This window comes from Chelonia mydas, chromosome 2 (assembly GCF_015237465.2).
Source record: "Chelonia mydas isolate rCheMyd1 chromosome 2, rCheMyd1.pri.v2, whole genome shotgun sequence".
Classification (NCBI taxonomy): domain Eukaryota; kingdom Metazoa; phylum Chordata; order Testudines; family Cheloniidae; genus Chelonia; species Chelonia mydas.
In genome coordinates, this window is record NC_057850.1 from 176,003,910 (window position 1) to 176,025,823 (window position 21,914).

At 38.6% G+C, this 21,914-nt stretch overlaps 1 protein-coding gene across 16 annotated transcripts in view; it reads right to left on the reverse strand.

The window, feature by feature from the left end:
• The window catches only part of BBS9 (Bardet-Biedl syndrome 9), a 432,676-nt gene that overhangs the window by 374,129 nt on the left and 36,633 nt on the right, over nt 1–21,914 (reverse strand). For all 16 annotated transcript variants that reach the window (XR_005223953.2, XR_006288876.1, XR_006288875.1 and 13 more), the window contains exons 6-9: nt 20,396–20,570; nt 8,449–8,533; nt 5,660–5,840; nt 4,425–4,554 (exon numbers count right to left, since the gene is read on the reverse strand). Coding sequence is in view for 11 of the 16 variants with exons in the window: in XM_043540615.1 (XP_043396550.1) it covers nt 4,425–4,554; nt 5,660–5,840; nt 8,449–8,533; nt 20,396–20,570 (571 nt within the window). In the remaining 5 variants the exon portion in view is untranslated. The remainder of the gene's footprint in view (nt 1–4,424; nt 4,555–5,659; nt 5,841–8,448; nt 8,534–20,395; nt 20,571–21,914) is intronic.

Here is a 21,914-nt window from a genome sequence, read left to right on the forward strand (position 1 = left end):
TTTTTTTTAATTTAGAGCAAGTAGTAAGTTTATCACATGCTATAGCAGTTTCTTCTCAATAGTTTGTTTCCCTTCCACATGTAAGAAAATGAACATACATGTAAGTTTAAGTTCAGTGGAAGAACTATCAGTACTAGTCCCTTGGATGAAGGTACTCAATTTGTCTTGCTTTTTAGTATCACCCAACCTCATAGGGCAAGTGCCAGACTAGTCTGGGGATTTAGGAGGAAGCAAAGGACAGGAGCAGGCGGGTAGGGTAACATACCTCTCCTCTACAAATAGGCTTTTGAACCTGCAGATAAAGTGGCAAGAAGATTCTTGAAAGCAGCCAGTCATTCTCCCTGCTCTCATGGTCATAAGGCAATCAACCCCATAAGCACATCATGTGCACATAGTGCACATGATGACAGATATCAAGCTTCTCTTCTCCATTCCATACGCACTCTGCTTGGCTATGGTTATCATTGATGGATGCCCCCGACTGAGGACAACAGGGCTAGAAAACCAGAAACAAGTAGCAGAATGAGCGTGTGCACCAAACACATACATACAGAAAACAAAAATGAAAAAAAATAAAATCAAACCAGGCAGAATGATACATGTGAGAACAAGAAAATGGTCAAAAATAAAAGAGGAGAGGTAGCAACAGCAAGGGCATGGTGCAAGGGTGAGCACATATTCACCCCAAAAGGAGGCTCCAAACAAAAAAAGGTTGGATGACTGAAGAGCTGAGGACAAGACTTCCTGCCTCTTTCATAGTTGTACCATAAGTGTTATGATGCTGATGTTGGGGAAAGCTACTAGGATCACAAAAGGAAAGCAGCTGGTAGGAGGAAGAACATATGATTTGGCCTACTGCAGCAGACTATCATGCCAGCAAATTGGGTACTTGTCTCCAATAGTTGCCTTACAACTCTTCTTGCAATGCACCTAGCTGATTTTACAATATGTACAGAGAAGGGGAAATTCCTGCCTGACACATGCAGTGATCAACTGGTACCATGAAGCACAAAATACGGCAAGCCTTATTTTATCATGTTTAATTACAATGCTGGTCATAAGAATATTCAGTCCTTCTGTAAATTCTATTAAGGGATAGATGGGAGAATTACAGTTGTGTGAACTATTTTAACTTTTCTCAAAGTTAAGAGCAAGAGCCGGTAAAAGGAGATGCTATAGCACAGCCACTACTACCCAATGTCTTGTGACAAAGACATAAAATGAGAGCAAAAAAAAAAAAAAAAATCTTTCCCATATAAATAGTATTAGAAAGAAATTTCAGATCTGAAAACTTTCTGTTGTCTTACAAGTTATAAAATTGCATATTGCTACTTTAGATTACTTTAGATTTCTTCAGCCAACAATTCTTAAGTGATACGGTAGTCACTGCATTTCTACATTTGAGTCTGTAAAAAAATTCTTCATCAAAGTTTTTACTATATTACTTATAAACTTCAAACAGATGCTTAATTTTTTACTATTCCTTAAACAGAGTCATGACCTAAAATATTAACACACTAGCCTCTGAGTAGATGACACACATGCAGTGGTTGGCTGCTGCAGGTGTTCATACATTAAGTACGGCACACTGTCATATGGGTTATGGCTCATCCCATTGATAAAGAAGATGTACAGGAGGACTATGGTGGTCTTTTGGAGTTGAGTGGAGGGTGAGTAAGGATATAAAGCACAGATAAGGCTGACTAGTAAGTTAAAGTGAGAGCATACTTGAAGAAGACAGAAAATAATTGACTAAACAAATGACTTTCAGATGCCAGGATGAGTTTGCTGGGTTGGCAATTAGGGGGGAAAGATTTTTTATTTGCAAGTTTACTAAGCAAATTTGATACAGTGTCAATGAGATAAACATGGAACCCCACAATGTCATTTTTTACAGCACCATTTTTCAGGCGACAAATATAGCCAGACTTGAAGTTCAGTAGAGAATTAAGTCTGGTTTCACCTTCTTAAGCGGTCCTGGTTTGTTTTTAAAGTATATGCCCTACTTTTATTTCATGAGTTTTAAACATTTGAACTTTTTAAAAAGAAATATGTTTTTCCGCACCTAAAACGATTGATACATATTTATTACCTTAACTCCATCTTAAAAAAATTTGCATCTGGGAATTTAATATTTTAAGAAGTTCTATAGATACCTTTTCTTTTAAGGTAATAAATGCTTTCTATTTATTCTTCAGTGAACACACAATTCCATTACTAAATAAAATTATATTGATCTGCAAGATAGTGAAAGTAGAAGCTTGTACTCTAGTAACTTTCACTGACTTGTTCTTACCTGTTACCCCGTCTAAAAAGGAGCACTGAAATTTTAAAAATGCTTAATACTTAATTCTTAATACTTAGTTCTGTGAGTTTACTTTTACATTTGCTTAAAGAGAATCCCTCCCCCATGAAGGGCAAAGTACAGTGCTTTCACTCATGGATAAAATACCTATAAAAATTCACGTGAGAGTAAATTACTGTCCAGATTTTTACCCCCAGATTTCCACCTCAAGAGCAAGACAGACTGAATACTCCTCTTGGGAGCTTGCTGCATCTCATGGATAGTAAGGGAAAGGAAGAAGAGAAGCTCATGGTGTAAGGGCAGTAATGGGAGCAGCAGATGTGATATCCTGGCCAACTGCCTCCACCTCAAAGGACACCCAATCAATCTGTAGCTCCTGTTGAGTAGTCAGAATTACTAATAATCTCTAGGGCTTGCTCAGAGTCCTCCAGTGTCTAGTCATTCTGAGAAGAGCTCCAAATCAATGGAAGTCAACTCTCATTTGGACCACTTCCTGCTTCCACTCAAGGAAAAGATCTGGCAAGCCATTGTGTATCCTTAAACCTCAATGCTTCAGTTAAGTCCTTTACCCAGCCAACCACATGATAGAGATCCTGGTACAGATCCTATGCTGCTTCTGGAGGTGGAACCAAAATGCATATGCTTTCAAACTTCTCCCATCTCTGCCTCAACTAATGTCCATATGTGCATGTTCTCATATCTTTGTACTGTATACACAATATATATTATAAATGGATGCATGTGACTGTTGCTGTATACCTTCCTCTTCTCTCCATAAAACAATACTGAGAAAGATGACAGGCATGGAAATTCTGAATATGTGAAAGTACAAAATATTGATGTGAAAGTGTACTTGGCAAGACAATCTGGGGGAAATTATTGGTTCCTCAAAAATTCACTGAAAGCAAAATCTTGAGGTTTCAAAATCCATGAAACAGACAAAAAATTAGCAAAAAAAAAGTTTTTAAAAATTGCACTAATTTCTTCCTGCCACAATTAAAACCAACATTTGGATAAAGTTTGTATGCACACACAACTGTCTATACTGTATTCTATTTTTAAAATGTTAGTCTGATTTCCTGTCATAAAAATAAATGTTTAACAGCTTCATGTATTTCTTACCAGATTGAGATTTTTATCCCAGACTTCAAAAGTTTTAGACACAAGCTACTCTGGAATATGCTGTATCATTAACTTACTTTTTTATTTTACACTGAGTGGCCCAGCAGGATACTTAGTGATCTTTTTACACCTAACACTCACCTGATGAAAGAGATCACAATTTGTACTCATGTCCCACGATAAGTTAATTTTGTAATTTTCATTTATTCAAAAAGCATTAGGTAACCACTGGAAGAGAACAAAAAGCTTTTGTAGCCCTCTTCACAGATTCCCAATCTTAATATATCTTAATCTTAATGAGAAAACTAGCTACTCAGACTTTGCATTTCCCCTTGATTGTGAGCCTCTGCACTTGTGAAAAACATGCAACCTACAAGTCAAGAAATAAGGCTACTCAACAATTGTGTCCCATTTTCTTCTGCTCTGCTTGCTGTGTGTCAGTGATAGGAAACAAATACAAGCAATGGTGTCACAGTTTCTTTTCTTGCTGTGAATGCAAAATTGAATAATTTAAACAGATTACTAAATTAACTTAAAAACTAGCTTTAGAGTACAATAATCCATTTCAACAATAGCCTCTGTAATTCAGCTGAAATTAGACTGATAATGAAAAATAAATTCCCATAGACACTCCCTACTTTCTTGTCTCAGAGAAGATCATACTAGACTGAAGTGCTCTCTTGAAATCTTTGACCCATCTATCATTCTTTCATAAAAGACATTATTTTGTCAGAAACAGAGGCCAAGTTTTGCCTTCACTTACACAAATGTAAAGTAATACTAATAATTGAACAAAATTATTCCAAATGTATCAGAAATAGCATAAATTGATCCAGTGAATATACCACACAACATACCCAAAACTATATTTTTTCCTTTTATAAACTACCTTTTTTTTTGTTAAATACTATAGAAATGCTTATTAGCATCTGTAGGAATTTTTTTTTTTCTCCTGGAAACTAATCTAAAAAAATGAAACTTTTACAAAGTTACTTACTGTAAATTGCCCACTTTTACGGCTACAGGAATATGGGGAAGCTGAGTGGCCCACTTCAATGTCACATCCTGATAAACATGCAACATGTTATTATGGTTTCCAACCAGAGTGTTTATTGTTCCTTCAGACACTGTTAAAAACATAAAAACAGTTTTAAGACAACAGATGTTTTCATGAGCAAGTGTTTTCCTTTCAGGTTTACATTATTTTCCATTTTTGGGGGAGGGGAGGGGAACCCACTATTGCATATTTGTGAACAGATTTGTTTTCCTTTTTATTTATAGATTATTAAGCAGTCAAAAAACCCCAAGAAAATTACATAGACAATAACCAAAAATATATGTGATTAATCATGGACACCGATTATAATTATATCAGTGTGTGAAATATAAAAAGAAGTGCCGGAGACATTTCTGCTACTTCCAGAACTATCACTCATAAGCGTTAGTACCAGAAGTCCCTGAATGCCCAAAAAGTAAAATATCATGGATTTGTCATCATCCCTATGAATGCACTGGTTTAGACATGGCACAACACACACACACATTGGTTAAGTAATTTTAATCAATCATCTGTCTATCACATGTTTACACAAGAAATTACAAAAAGTAAAATAAAGATGATTATGAGATTGTTTGTAAAGTTTAAATTAACTAATTTAATATAAGATTTTAAAACTTATTCTTTGCTATTCTGGTACCAACATGGAACTATAGATTCTTAATTCTGATCTTTATCAATTTGTCAGCCAAGCTTTATACCATTCAACCACAGAATCAGAGCACCTCACAAGCATTTATCCTTACAAGACCCCTGACTCTCTTGCATTCTTGCTACATTTGAAGCCCTGAAAAATTAATTGATCTCAGCTGCTCTGAGGCACCACGCAACATGCTTGAATAGCTTAATCTTGGTGGACTTTACCTCTCTTCTAAACCCTACCTTACATGCCTTATACTCTAATCCAGGCAAGATTTTGCTCTTTTTATTTATCCATAAGTGACTTGCAAGAAAAAGTAGCAAATAGAACCCAAATTTAAGGAAACTTGATTCTTTCTGTTCTCTGAAAAATTATCCACTGCAGTTACAAAATGTCAGGTACAATTTGAATTCTACATAAGCTTTTATATTAATCCACAATATATTCAAAAGGTTGTATCTTCCTAATGGAAAAAATTCTTAGTTTTAAGTGTAACTAGGTCAAAGATTCTGAGTTGAATTTTTCTTTTACAAACCTGAACAATAAGGAAGGAAGCAACTTGGACTGCAATCAAGTTTTTTCATGAATCGAATTTGCCCATTATCCTTAAGGCAAAAGAAATTTCTCTCGCCAAGCACAAAAACAGAGGAGGTCTGATTAAAGGAAACAACGCATATATCCAGTGCTTGCTCTCCAATGTTTAAAACCCAATCCATCTTCAAAAGAGAAAACATAACAAAAGATCAGTTAACAGCTATGTGTATAATAAAAGGCTTAAGAAGAAGGTTCAGTCTACATCAAACCAAATGAATTTTCAGCAATGTAAGTGAAAAGACACTTTGGGGCGGTAAGGGGGAAAGAGGTAAAATGTTCTACATTTTAGATGCATATTATCTTCAGGAATGTTGTGATTTTCCTGATTCCAAAAAATAAAACACTGTTGGGGGAAGCGGAAATAAACCAGCCCACAAACATTTTATGAAATAAACCATAAACACATGCTATGCAATTCACTCTGTAACCATATTTATTGTTCAAAAAAATAAAAATGCACACATTGTCCCAAAACAAAAAAAAGCTTTGAAATCTGGAAATAAAACACAAGGTTTCCCATTCTACTAACTAGTTAAAGTCTACCACCTCCTTTGTGTCTGCCCTTAGGTACTGATACGTTTCACCAACTTGTTTATCAGCTCCTATGCGAAGTTATATCCAAACCAATCCAAATGTGCTAAACAAACACTTGACTGATGCCAAGCTGGTTTAACAGGAGAGCTGATAAAATTCTCAGTTCAACTGTCCTGTATTTTGTGGTTTTGAATCACAACTTTCCACCACTGTGATTAAAAAAATGAGGAATAACCTCCTTCACAAACATACTGGTGGAGCTGAGGTAATAACGTGCACCTTCCATTTTAAAATGCTAAAAACAAGGGAAATCAGGATTATGTTACATCATCCACTTTTCGGAAAATTCTTTCTGTTCTGGGATCAACTGATACCTAGGCAATATGATAGGTAAACAGAAAGATTCCATAAAGTGTTTGATTTTTTTTTTCTTTTTGCCCTGTGACATTCCAGTACTTTGTTAATTTGATAGATTCAGATTTCCATTAAGACTCCAACCAAGAATTATCAGAAATTACCCCCATAGGTCCTTCAGTTACTTTTATAAGTTTAGTGTCTAGTTTAATTTACAGTCCCTCATTGGTAAAATTGTATCATCCTCCGTTCAACACATATTTCAACGTACTTCTGGTAGTGGCATCAAAGGTGAATTCATAATCTTTTTGAAAGCTCTATCAAGTGCCATCAGGAACATGGGGCACCAATCCTCCTTTTTCAGTCAAGTAACACAAAGGTTGATGATAGTTACAGAAGAATTTTTGAACACTCACAATGTAGTTCATGGCTTTTGTCTACCCTCAAGAACGGCTCTATATCAACAATCAATGTAGCTGAATTCCAGAGCCTACACAAGCTCATGAAGAGATTTGCATTGATAGAGCTAGTTGAAGCTTAGCACTGTTTGTTCTTAATTTAAGAGTGCAAATCCCTCATGTCCCTGTCCAGTGCAGCTACACCTATTGCTGGCCACCAGCTGCTGAATTGAGGCTACCCCTGAGAGTAGGCAAGGTCTAGAACTGTGTTAGCAATTATTCCTTTCTCAACATGATTTAGGTAAGAGTTCTGGACACCCATCCATCAGAAATTTGGGATGAGTGAACATGCAAAGTTCACATTTTTTTCTGTCCTATTTTTATTGCCTCAGACAAAAAAGATCTTCTTGTACCTTTTTCTGCATTCTTGGATGACATCTTCAGCAATCTGCACATAATATTCTTTCATTTTCTTTTCACAGGCAGAGGCAATTGCACTAGTTATGCATTTCTCCATCTGTGTGGATACTTGTACACATTATCAGCTGGTATTGTTTATGGTAAAGTGTACTGCAATGCACTCTAAGTGGGGTTACATTTGAAGACTGTTCTTTGATGCCAAACATATTACAGAATACAGTCCTCACCTACTTAGCAGTGTTACTCAAAGGGAACATAGAGACTTGTTATCCAAGAGCTGGTTCTCTACTTGCTTCCATGTATAATTCAAGGTGTTGACTTTGATTTATATAGTACAAAAATGTTTGAGTTCTGACTCTTCCAGAGACCACCTCTCTCCCCATGTGCCATAATGGAAGATGAGGTCAGCTGGACTACTTAAGCTAGCACTTTCTGGAGTATCTTAAATGGTCAAGCAGTTGTCAGTGCAGTACCACTGAGGCGGGAATTCCTTTTCCCCACTAGTCCAAAATGGCCTGAGTATGTTAGCCTTAAGGCACGATGTAAGAGACATTAATTTCCCAGGTTTTTCACTGCAAGGGTCGGCGGGGATGGGCGAGCTGGCTATTTGGGGAAATGTCTTTTTCCTAGTAAAATAGTGTTCTATTTAACAATATACATGAGCCCCCAACTTTAACAGGGTGCATTTTAGAAATCTAATAAACTAGTCATAAAAAAACTTTACATTTAAAATCTAAGCAAAATTTCATTTACACATATTTCAGTACTTTCCATCTTGATAAGAATTAACATGGAATTAACCCTGTTATGTTAATTTCTCCTCTCTTAAAACAGAGGGCTTAATGAGTATTTAGGACCCAATCCAAATAGGAATAAAATTTACTCGAGTCTTTCCATGGTCTTAAATGGAAGTTAGATCTGGCCCTTAGTGACAACACAGTGTTTCAATCTGTCAGCTAGTCTTCTCTCTTTTTAATATTTATGCACTGTAGGTTATATTTTATGTAAAACAAACAGGTCTTACAACAAGCCTTTTTCCAGAACTCAGTTTTTGCTGCTCTGTCTCCTGTCTTTCATCAGCATCTGTTGCAAATGCCAGCACTTGGTACCTGTTATAAAAAAAATACAGATAGTATCTCTTTGCAGTTTATCAGTTTTACATCAAATGTTTAAAAAATGTTCACTATAAGGTTTATGGAAAAAGCAGAATCCAAAAATGTTGTCAGAAAATCTACTTTACAATGTATCTGTTGATATCATCATTCTTATAGCGCACACGCACTGAAGTATAGTATCTAGATAACGGATTTTAAAGTAGTATTTAAAACATGCTGCAGATTCAGATTTTTTTTACCTTAAGGATACATCCTTATCTAGTAGTAGTGGAAGATTTCAATTTTTTAACTTTATGCAACACCGACGGTCTGTCGGGGGCAGGATTGAATCGGGGACCTGTGGAGCTTAGCGCATGAGCCTCTACAGCATAAGCTAAAAGCCAACGCCTGTTAGATAAGGCTGTAGAGCAGACCTATTTTATTTAAGTGGTCTCTGTGCCACTAGATAGGACAGAACACCACACCCAGAAGGTGCATGGGTTACATTTACATTACCTTTTTTTCCACAAAAAAGTTCAGATTTTATTTTGTTTGTTTAAATTTAAATGTTCGAGGTGGATGCTATAAACGAGAGAGAGGCCAGAGACAATTTATTATAGCATTTTGAAAATAGGACCTTACAGCAGTGAGAAAAAGTATAAACTTTCCTCATTTCAAATAATCTCTAATTTTAAAAAAAACTTAAACTAAAGCTCAGACAAAGTAACACTTGCCTACCTTAGAGACATGTTTGAGAATTAAATGGTTCTACTCGGAAATGTGTCTCTGTAAACATGGCACTGGATGAGTTGCATAGGTGTCATTTTATAACAGACAGCCCAGCAAACTGAGTCAAGTTGGCTTCTTTCTTCTCACTCATTCATTATCAACAGTAATAAAAATTATGCAGGCCTACATCTGCCCTTATTTACACTTATGCAACCCCCACAATGCTCAAATTATGCCCTCAGTGAGACCTATACAATTCCATTTCCTTCCTGGGTTAGCACTGGTGTAACTTAGTAAACAACCTTGTTCCTGTTGCACGAGGAATTGAATCAAACACTCTCTCTCTCAGTTGGCTCTGCAGATCCAACAGGAATAAAAAACAGTAAAAAAATATGTTACTAATATCTTACTCTTAACACACATGGGATAGATGGGAAAGAGTAACACTTCCAGTTTTACAATCACTTTTCAGAGAAGCAGCACACTTTAAAGCACTTTGAGATTAAAGTGTAAAGTATTATCATAATATCATGAGCCAAACGTATCGAAAAGTAAGTGTAATAGGTATTCAGCACATAGTTGATTTTAGGCATGCATGCTAAATGCCCTTATGTTTATCATTTAGCGCACAATCCTTCAAGTCGATAATTTTCTTAATACTCTAACTGGCCACTTTTAAGACATCACACTCCCCCACAAAAACTAATCAATGTATTTTAATAATTTTTGTAAAGCTGTACCTATAAATTAGGGCCCACTACTGGGAACATACTGAATCAGCTCCTAGTAAAATCAGGCTCAGGCCAACAGAGAGTTCCAAGTGCCACAATTCTCCCTGATGATTTCAGTAACTTAACATCATATTAAATATATTTTAGTTTATTCCAAGACAAAGTTAAATACTAACACGATCAATGCTAACATTTCAGGTTTATTTCTGTATTCATGGCAATGGCTGCTAAAGGATTTTTCTTAGTAGTTTTAACTTTATTTTATTATTACTAAAGAAGATTTTAAAATTTCTATTCAAGTTGAGAAACACAGTTGTTCAAAAGCAATTTTTCTATGGCCTAAATAAAAAACTAAATAAATTGTTGTTGGAGCTACAACACAAATATTACCATATCTCTTTACAACTTTGCTTCCACACAAGCAAAAACACTAAGTTTTCAAACTACAGAACATTTAAAATAGATGTTGCAGATTCTGAGGTGGGGGAGGGAGGGATCTCTCTTCACCACACAAGTGTTTAATTACATGATCTTAGGAACCTGACTTCGTTGTTCAAAGTACTGAAGCAGAAACACTGGACCAAATACAGTATTATTTTACAATATAACATGGGGGTGATCTCCATTTTTCAGACCAGTCTCACACAAATCACAAAAGTGCATTGATATCTATGAAATGACTAACTGAATGACAGTTCCTTGTGACACTAAAATCTTAAAACCACAGAACCCACAGAGGGCAAAACAAACCTATCAAGCTATTTAGCATTCTTTCATGTCACATCACATGTAAAATAACTTAAACATGGAGAGAGAGGTAACTTTCAGAGCTTGAAAATAAGAATCAATTTAATAACCCTTGCTTGCTGCGGTGAAGGCACTGTACTGTACAAATCTCAGGATAGCAGAGAAATTCAGAGCACGACAAATTGTTCCATGTTGCCATGTTAGAAAATACCAGTCTGGATGGCGGCATGTTCAGTTTGCTAAAATCAAAAAGACACATCATTTCTTCAAAGTAAAACATTAAAAATGAAATTTCTTGTGCTTTGCTACAGCTGGGTCCTATTTCTCCCTCACCTTTCAGGGCCCAACTGTGCATTCAGCTTTGAGATATAACTTATGTGTAACTCCCTTCCAGTATCCTCCCCTTAGTTTAGATAGAATATTAGTAAATCCTACTTTGCAATGTACCATAATACTTCAATAATTATATTACATTATGTCTTTCTCTCAAAGTATTGTGGCACATTACATGTATCAAAATCCTGAAGGATCTCAAAGTACTTCACAAACTATACAGCACTACTAAAACAAACCTGTGACAGATATTGCAACAACATGCAGTATCTTTGGGGGAACATATTGTATTAAGTTTATGTATCACTGCAGGCCAGTGATAGCATGTATGATTCTGTTCTACTCCACAGGACAGAAATGAAAACGATGGATGATGATTAAGATGAATTGCTCACATTGTAAACACCTTCAGAGAGGTACGACCCCCTGTGAAGGTTTGTGTAGACTGGTTCAAACTGGATTTTCCAGAGACCAATAGACAAAGAAGGGGTTTTTGGCATAAAAAGGCTGTGTATAAATGGACTCAGAGTTTTCTTTCTGCAGCAAATGGACAAGGCATTCTGTCCAAGAGCCCCAGCCCTTGCAGAAGGGTTGGAAAGACTTTGACCTACCAGGATACCATAAGATTGATGGATGACCTCTGGTAAGCTTTTTGCATGTATATAGGAACTTATTGTTTTTATAGGTTTTCTCTGTAACGCTTTTGCTCTAAGAATAAATGCAGTTTGTTTTGGGAAAGCTGATTGGTAACCAGTGTGCTCTGTTGTATCCCAGGAGAAAGCATTAACAACCACATGTGCTGGACCTCAGTTAGACCTGCTGGAAAAAAAAATCACAAAGGAGATACAGAGGTACTGCAAGCAAGCCCCAATCTGAAACGAGAGACAACTGGGTCTCCACCCCAAGAGAGGTGATGGGTAGGAAGCCTAAAGCCATAAGAGGGTGCCCTCCAGGAAGACAAGGGGTAGGAGGGAGGGATCAAAGGCACAGTTAATCCTGAAACTGTGATAAAAGCCACCATTGAAGTGAATGGTGACAGCCAGGCAGACAGAGGGAAAGTTTAGCCAAAGAAACCAAGACGTCCGTTTTTAAAAGGTCTCATCTGGAAAATTCACAAAAACAGTAAATTCTACTGCTATCAATTATCCATCTTGGAAAGAACTGACTCATGCCAATTTTCTACTTATTTCACATCTTTATACCATTATACCTTCCCCCGGTCAATGCAGCACAAACTTTACAGCCTATTTAGTATCCAGGAGTCAATACAAAATATTCCCACTAGTAGAAAGCATAAAGGGCTCCATTAACTGAGTATGTTGTCTGAGAGATAATAGAAATTCTGGTGCAAGAGCAGTAAATATTTATTATGGCAGTAAAGCTCAAACCAGGTTGTGTTACCATTAGATAAATTGTACTCTTGAGGCATAAAATGCAAAACAGAAAAAAATGGCTATATTCCTCTAAATCCTTTGGGTTATGATTATCTCTAAAATCTTCATTCCTCCTCCCCCTCACAAAGATGATGCATTTTGGCTATAAGCCCTTATGATGAAGGAAAATGTGCATTTTTGGTCTTGAAAGCAGATGAACTTGTCAGATTGGAATGTTGGGTAGGAGTTTCATAGAAATCTGTATGCTTCATGCAGATTAATTCTTGCCAAAAGAAAATTGCTAAACTAATCACACTACCCTTAAACTATATCACTGATGTAATCAGGCCCAAATTCCTTTGCAGGAAGCACATTTTGCTTTATATGCGACTTGAACTAGTGACATGTAGGTAGAGACTACATAACTAGCAGATTCATAATCTGCAGCTTGCTATGATTGACCAGCACTGCATAGGGTAGTAGGAAGGGGAATTAAAAATCATTGGGATGGCAGGGAATATTTCCGTTCCAACTTGCTGAAATATTCAGTATTCCCAGGGGAAGCCCATGAGGCAGACAGGAGATGGGCAGGACAGCTACTTCAGTAGTAGAAGAAACATTGGACCTCTGGTCAGGAAACTTGCTTCCTCTACTGCGGACAGGAACTTTCTTATGCCTTCCAGGTCATTTTTGCTGAGGTGGGACCCCGAAGACTCTAGCAGACACCAGGTCGACCCCCAGGAAAGGGTCGGAAATTTCTCTAAGTCCCCACTCAGCCACCAGGTCAATCCTGGCTCCCATCCGGCCACCAGGTCAACCCCGGCAGCACGCACGTCTGACATCTGAGCAATGGCACCAGGTCACTGAGCTGCTCTAGAAGCAGTTCTTGACTACTCTCAGTAACAAGCAGCAAAAGAATGTAGGACATGGCAACAGATCAGCAGTGACAACTGCAGTCAGACTGGCTCACAAAAACAGGGAAGAGATCACCAGTCTGATAGGGTGAATACTGTGGCTCTCCAGATCCATTTAATTATCCCTTTACAGGGGTGGAGAGTGAAAGAGATGCAAGGCAAGAGCACTTCCATAAATTTACTAGTACCAGTACTCCCAACCCCCTAGCTGAGTGTTTCAGTATACCAAACACCAGAAGTCATAGCAGCCAATGCAGGTCCTGTAATTTCTGGGGGAAGAAAGCGGTCAAGTAGATGAGGCTTTAGCTGCCTTTAGGGGAGAACTTGAGAGACTGCCTCAGTCAGGTAACAAGGGCTTATAAAGAACACAGCTCCCTTCAATGCAACCAGTGCTTCTGCAGGCCAGTGCTTCTGCACTGCAAAGTATCGGAGGACTTATCAGGCGTAGCAGGTGCTTTTAATTAAGGGTCAGTCCCACACAAAACTAGGGAGATTGCATTCCCCGAAAGAAGAGCAAGCAGGTTTCATCACACAGGATTTTTTAGCCTATGTTCCTGGGATCCCTGGTGGCCAGTGCAGCGTCATGGTATAGCACAGGGATAGGTAACCTGCGGCACGCAAGCTGATTTTCAGTGGCACGCACGCTGCCTGGGTCCTGGCATTTTAATTTAATTTTAAATGAAGCTTCTTAAACATTTTTAAAACCTTATTTACTTTACATACAACAATAGTTTAGTTCTATATTATAGACTTATAGAAAGAGACCTTCTAAAGAACATTAAAATGTATTACTGGCACGCGAAGCCTTAAATTAGCGTGAATAAACGAAGACTCGGCACACCATTTCTGAAAGGCTGCCGGCCCCTGGGCTAGCACATGGCAAGTCAAAGTCTGCAGCAATATCTTTAATTGGACCAATGTCTGTTGGTGAGAGAGAGAAGATTTTGAGCCACCCAGAGCTCACCCACTTTGTCTCTCTAATATCCTGGGACTGACAACTACAATTACACTGCAAATACATTCTTATGCATTGAATGATCACTTTGATCTATACACAAGTGAATTGGCCTGGCTTCCAGCTATGAGTTTGTCAGTTCTCAGCTAATGTCTAGCCCTTGGCCACAGCTGGTACTCGGGCTGCCAGCATCACATCTGTTAGCACTCAATTGCCAGATTATGCATCCCTCTCTGAAAGAGAAAGGCCAGCAGTCCAGCACCAATTTTAACACTTCTCAGTATTGAACTGTTATTGACATAAGCCTCTAGGTACTACTTCAGTATAAAATATTATTTTATTTATTTATTTAATACTGGCTGCAATCCCCAACCCATAATACAGAGTTCTGGGGTGTAGAATGATGGCAAGATGGGAGCTGAGCAAAACTCACAGAGGATCTGCACTGATCTATTTGCATACCTTCTCTGCAGGTGTTATCTCAAGGCCTTAGCAAATATTTGTTAAATGGATAGAAGCATCTATTGTTTAAGGATCCCTTCACAATAACTTATTTTTGATGTTACAGAGATGTGCTTCTCCTGAGCTTGACTAGGCATTTATTAGGATGCTACATCGCCATTACCGTATCAATTGATGATCTCAGAGGACTCTGGGGCAAAAAGGAGCATACTTCACACCTCCCCTTCTAAAAAACTGACCAGAGGACAGGGATACATGCGTATGTGAAAACAGTGTGGTCTATCAAAGCACTGGCACTGGAAAGTACGTGCTTTGTTGCCTATTTATTCATGTGAAAGGCTGGGAGACTGGTATTCTCTAGCACTTTACGATGGTAATAAAAAGGATATTGTCACCTCTGGTGGGATATGGCCTGCAAAAATATGGCACAATTTCATTTAGAACTGTTGTAGTCATGAGTGCCTTGAGCATACCTGATATACAGCCTGCAGGCAGAAGGCACTCTGAATGCTACCATTCACACCACCAGGTAGATAGAGTGTTAAACTTATTGAGCAGGATTGGTCAGCTTTGTATAAATAAAGATATAATTTTGTTCTTTTATCTTTCCTAAAGGGTAATTCTATTAGCCCAGTACTCCAAATCCAAGCTTGGTCTCAGAAACATGAGTCTAGGAATATGTCCACATCATCTTGGTAGGGACAGGCCTCAATATAGGGCACGAGTTAGAGGCACTCCCACTAATATGCAAACAGGAGCAAAACGAAGTTAATCATACTGCGCCAGTCATGATCACACACATTTATCTGTATGTTATATCCATGTGCCCAACCTACTGTTGGATCTTACATAACTTAGTTTGTGAGCTTCCCAGTGAAGGGACTCGGTCTTCATCTGTGTTTATACAGCACGGGTCTTCTATCCTGCATGGGGTTTATGGGTCCTACCAGAATATAATTAAAGCAGCAGCATGTATAATTCCCTCCATAGGGAAAAGTCAAGAGGGAAACTTGTTGGTATGGCAACAAGACGTAGGCAAATTGGCACCTACAACAACTGCATAGTTAAACCCAAGGACTTGGGATGCAGGCAACCTGTTAATATTTTAACAGATAAGAATTAACTCCTGTTAAAAGGCTAAAGTAGAGGATAGAGGATTTTAACAGAAAGATATGTGTACAGTGTGTTCATTTGTACAGAAGTCAGGGTGGAGGCTGGCACTTGGCAATCACAGGTCTGTATTGTTGGGGTAATGCTACAGTACTAACATGTTTACTTAGCAGCAGCATGTTTGGAAAGTTGAATGGCACAGCTTCATAGCATTGCTTAACTTTTTGGCAGACTTGAACCATTTGTATAACTCTTTTCCTCAATCTTTCATAACATATATATTTTAAAATTTATTACCACTAGCTGTGTTGCTAATCAGTCATCTCCACTGAGCAGACTTTTATTGTGAGCTTGCACAAGCAACGTGGCTCGATGATATACTGCTTAAATTGACTTCTGCCTGGCTCTGATCACTTTCAAATTTTGAAGGGCTTTTGAATAATAGATTCTTTGGTAGCTGTCTACAATAGTGATTCACAAAGGTATGTTGTCACTTATAAGGGAAAAATGAAGCTGTGCTAAATTGTTACTACTCAAAACTAAATACCAAGAGCTGAAGTACTAGGACCCTTGAGATTCACACAATAGTTTCTTGTTGCTTTCTAAAGCAATTCATAGATGCCTACTTCATTCTTAAATAGAACCATGAGGCCAACACATCCATAAGAAAACCCCTTTTATTTAGCCCAGTGATGTGTTGCTTGGAAACTTGAATGCAAAATACTAACATCAGCTAGGGCTGTGAAATTATTACATCTCTTCTGATTCTCCCATTTAAGGTTATTCACAAAATCACTGCTCTTGTTTCTTCCTCATTTCCTTTTCTATACAAAACTCCTCCTTAACCTTTACCTTTGTAAACACTCTCTTCTCTTTAAGCCTCTGTATATAACGGCCCTTGAGCTTGTAGCTCCCTTCTTCCTTCCACCAGTGAGTGACCCTCTCTTCACTCAACTGCCAATAATACAATCAGCGATCCTAATACAAACAGCTATCATCCTCTGTACACGACCCAACACTAAAAAAAGCCATCATGCTGCACTCAGATCTAACATTGTTCTGATAATCTGGTGTGTAACATCCTTAAACCATTCTGTTTAACTGTTAATTCCCTGAGGCAGGGACGGTGCTTTCCTCTGTATTTTGTACAGTACCAAGCATATCAATGATACCCAATGAAACAGCAACAACATATTTTCTCTCTTTCCCACATCAGTCTTTCACTTTCTTTCTTCACCCATCAATTTCATCTCCCTTTTACTGCCACTTCAGTTCTCACTGAGAAAGCACCTCACTCCAAAGATGATGCCATTCCCCCTCAGTCACTCTCCATACTTAAAAGCAATGATCTATACCTCACTACATTATGACAAAATGTACACTATTCCAATCTAGGACATATTCAGACCTCACCAGATTAATGCATGAGTGCCCAAAGCTGAATGACCTCACCACACATTAAGCAGTGGGGACCTTTGTCAGGTTTGGCAGACAAGGTGAGCTGCCCCTTTAAAGGCAGCTAGAGAGCCAGTGAGTTACCTCCAACATGGAGGTAGCCCCATTCCAGGTCAGCATGGGGACACTGACCCATCCCCCCTGCAGGTGACCAGAAGAGAGGGGGAATATTTATGCCCACATCTGAGCAGTGAAAGCCCTCTTTTAAGGTCAGGTTAAGCAGCACCCACCCTCTCATCCATGAAAGTATTATTATCCACTGTGGGCATAACATTAGTTGCTCCTTTCTCAGGGGGCTGGGAAGGAATTTTTCCCTTACCACCAGATTGGCCAACACAAGGTAGGTTTTTTCACCTTCCCCCACAGTGGGTAGGAGGCCTGAGGGAGAAAAGAACAAAAGGGGAGTTAGGCTATGATGCTGCAAATCATTACGTAAACTTGGGGCAGATATCCAGCGCAGGTACTCTGCAGGAATTGATAGTGATCAGATTAAACCCTTTCCCAATCCATTTTAAGGAGGTATTCTTTTAAGGAGTGGAAACAGTGGGAGGGGTGAAGGAATTCATAGATTCATAGATATTTAGTTCAGAAGGGACCATTATGATCATCTAGTCTGACCTCCTGCACAACGCAGGCCACAGAATTTCACCCACCACTCCTGCAAAAAACCTCACACCTATGTCTGTGCTATTGAAGTCCTCAAATTGTAGTTTAAAGACTTCAAGGAGCAGAGACTCCTCCAGCAAGTGACCCGTGCCCATGCTACAGAGGAAGGCGAAAAACCTCCAGGGCCTCTTCCAATCTGCCCTGGAGGAAAATTCCTTCCCGACCCCAAATATGGCGATCAGCTAAACCCTGAGCATATGGGCAAGATTCATCAGCCAGATACTACAGAAAATTCTTTCCTGGGTAACTCGGATCCCACCCCATCTAATATCCCATCACAGGCCATTGGGCCTATTTACCATGAATATTTAATTACCAAAACCATGTTATCCCATCATACCATCTCCTCCATAAACTTATCGAGTTTAATCTTAAAGCTAGATAGATCTTTTGCCCCCACTGCTTCCCTTGGAAGGCTATTCCAAAACTTCACTCCTCTAATGGTTAGAAACCTTGTCTAATTTCTAGTCTAAATTTCCTGGTGGCCAGTTTATATCCATTTGTTCTTGTGTCCACATTGGTACTGAGCTTAAATAATTCCTCTCCCTCTCCGGTATTTATCCCTCTGATATATTTATAGAGGGCAATCATATCTCCCCTCAACCTTCTTTTAGTTAGGCTAAACAAGCCAAGCTCCTTGAGTTTCCTTTCATAAGACAAGTTTTCCATTCCTCGGATCATCCTAGTAGCCCTTCTCTGTACCTGTTCCAGTTTGAATTCATCCTTCTTAAACATGGGAGACCAGAACTGCACACAGTATTCCAGGTGAGGTCTCACCAGTGCCTTGTATAACGGTACTAAAACCTCCTTATCCCTACTGGAAATACCTCTCCTGATGCATCCCAAGACCGCATTAGCTTTTTTCACGGCCCTATCACATTGGCAGCTCATAGTCATCCTATGATCAACCAATACTCCAAGGTCCTTTTCCTCCTCCGTTACTTCTAATTGATGCGTCCCTAGCTTATAACTAAAATTCTTGTTATTAATCCCTAAATGCATGACCTTACACTTCTCACTATTAAATTTCATCCTATTACTATTACTCCAGTTTACAAGGTCATCCAGATCCTCCTGTAGGATATCCCTGTCCTTCTCTAAATTGGCAATACCTCCCAGCTTTGTATCATCCGCAAACTTTATTAGCACACTCCCACTTTTTGTGCCAAGGTCAATAAAAAGGTCAATAAAAAGATTAAATAAGATTGGTCCCAAAACCGATCCTTGAGGTACTCCACTGGTAACCTCCCTCCAACCTGACAGTTCACCTTTGAGTAGGACCCGTTGTAGTCTCCCCTTTAATCAGTTCCTTATCCACCTTTCAATTTTCCTATTGATCCCATCCTATCCAATTTAACTAATAATTCCCCATGTGGCACGGTATCAAATGCCTTACTAAAATCTAGGTAAATTAAATCCACTGCATTTCCTTTGTCTAAAAAATCTGTTACTTTCTCAAAGAAGGAGATCAGGTTGGTTTGGCACGATCTATCTTTTATAAAACCGTGTTGTATTTTGTCCCATTTACCATTGACTTCAATGTCCTTAACTACCTTCTCCTTCAAAATTTTTTCCAAGACCTTGCATACTACAGATGTCAAACTAACAGGCCTATAATTACCTGGATCACTTTTTTTCCCCCTTTCTTAAAAATAGGAACTATGTTAGCAATTCTCCAATCATACGGTACAACCCCTGAGTTTACAGATTCATTAAAAATTCTTGCTAATAGGCTTGCAATTTCAGGTGCCAATTCCTTTAATATTCTTGGATGTAGATTATCTGGGCCCCACGATTTAGTCCCATTAAGCTGTTTGAGTTTCGCTTCTACCTCAAATATGGTAATGTCTACCTCCATATCCTCATTCCCATTGGGGAATTGGGGCTCCTATGACTGGTATGGCAGGGAGTCAGCTCCACCTCCTTTATATACCCTTTGATTCTCATTCAAGGGGGGAGGGGAAGAAGGTAGCAAGGTCCCAGCAATGTCTTAGCTGGGGATCAGGATGGGTAAGGGGGAGGGCTGCCAGCAGCCCCCCAAGATACATGTAAATAATTATGGAATTACCTGCACTGTACAGTTTTATCTGGCAGGTACTCCCATACACTTAGTAATAAAGTTGCGGCCTAATTAAACACATCCAGTGTCTCCTGTCGTCCTTCTGGCATACCCGGACAACAACAATTCAAGTCTGAGCTTCAGGTGACAGCACCAAGAAAGGCATCTGTTCTTTCCTCTTTTAAAAAATAGATATGTGGTACAACATGAGTAAAAGCAAATAAAATATTATAGTTATTTATATTTTCATAGGTGGTGCTAATTTTTTATCTTCAGTATATTCATGTTATATGATGGCAGTCCTAAAAGAAACCACAATTACTTATTTAATATTTATACATACTTGTAGCTCTCAACTTGTTGACAGGAAGAGACTGTAATGAAGGAATCCGTTCGAGAGCTGTAAGTTAACGGACCAGGCAGAAGAAAACCAGGTAGAAATCGGCCAAAAGCATAGCTTTCCTGTTCAAACAACATAAGCATGCCATCCATGGACTGTATGCATATCAAATCTCGACCTAAAAGAAAAGGAAACAAAGCACCGTTAATCACATATTAGATTTTTATGAAAATATACAGGCCTGAATTCTCATTTACACTAAATGTATATGAATACTAATTTACTATATTGGCAGCATCAAGGGGCTTTAAAGTAGGAATAAATGTAATTTACTCCCACTTTAAGGCTCCTTTACGCTGCCAATGACCTTAGAGTAACTGGAAATCAGGCCCAGGTTATTTACAGAAATTAACAATGAAGTTACACTACAGTTAGATATAAACAACACAGAACAGCTGTGACCCCCACACAAAACAAAGAGGAGGTGAAATACTGGCCCCATTGAAGTCATTTGTAAAACTCTCATTGACTTCAGTGGAGCCAGGATTCCACTCAAAATGTTCAAAGTTGAGGCTGACGCTCCATTAGCATTATTTATATGAGGCTAGTGTTCAAAGGTCCAGTTAGAGACCCATTGTGTCAAGTTCTGTATAAAGTTAAAAGAAGATACAGACCCTGTCCTGAAGAGCTTACATTCGAAATAGACTAGATAGACAAAGCATAGAGGAAAGGGAAACAATACACGAGTAACATGATGGGGTGATGGTTGACGTACTTTATGTTAGTTCTACTTTATTTTATTTTTAAATATATATTATAGGAGCAGAGGAAGTCACAAGGGGATTAGTTAACAGAGTAAGAGACTACGTAATAAAGAAAGGAAACTGGATAGGGAAAGGAAAAGTGGCAATGAGAACAATGCTGGTAGCAAAGAGATAGCGAAGGAAGGAAGAGCAAACAGTGAATCTTGGCAGAGAGAAGAAAATATCCATAATGCATATAGAGAAAAAGCCACATCCAATGTCTTCACAAGGGTCCAAACTGTGAAAATCACTCTGCAAATGGAGAATGGGTGGTTCCCACCTGGCTCTACCTCAAGGAGTGCTACTCTCACCACCCCGGAAAGCTATTTGGCATATGGTACCCCATGAAGTGGGAGAATCCCTCTCCATTTTCAGATAATGCCTGGAAGAAGTTACTCCCTGCTTTGGTGCCCTACACCCCATCCCAAACTCTTGCCAGGGAGTGGGGGAAGGAAATTCCTGACAACTCCCAGAACCACTGCTCATCCTATTCCCCACCTGTTCTTTCCATAAAATAATTTAACCCACAAGTAAACTGATGTGACTTGAAGGACATCTGTACTTTGCATTTCATTGATTTTGCCAGTTTGGCTCACAAACCTATTACTTAAACAGATTTTTTTTAACGTATAAATAATCCTCTAGAACAAAGAAAACTAAACCCTCCAAAAATTGTAAAAACATTATTTGCTAAAACTAAAACTAGTTAACTGTTTCCT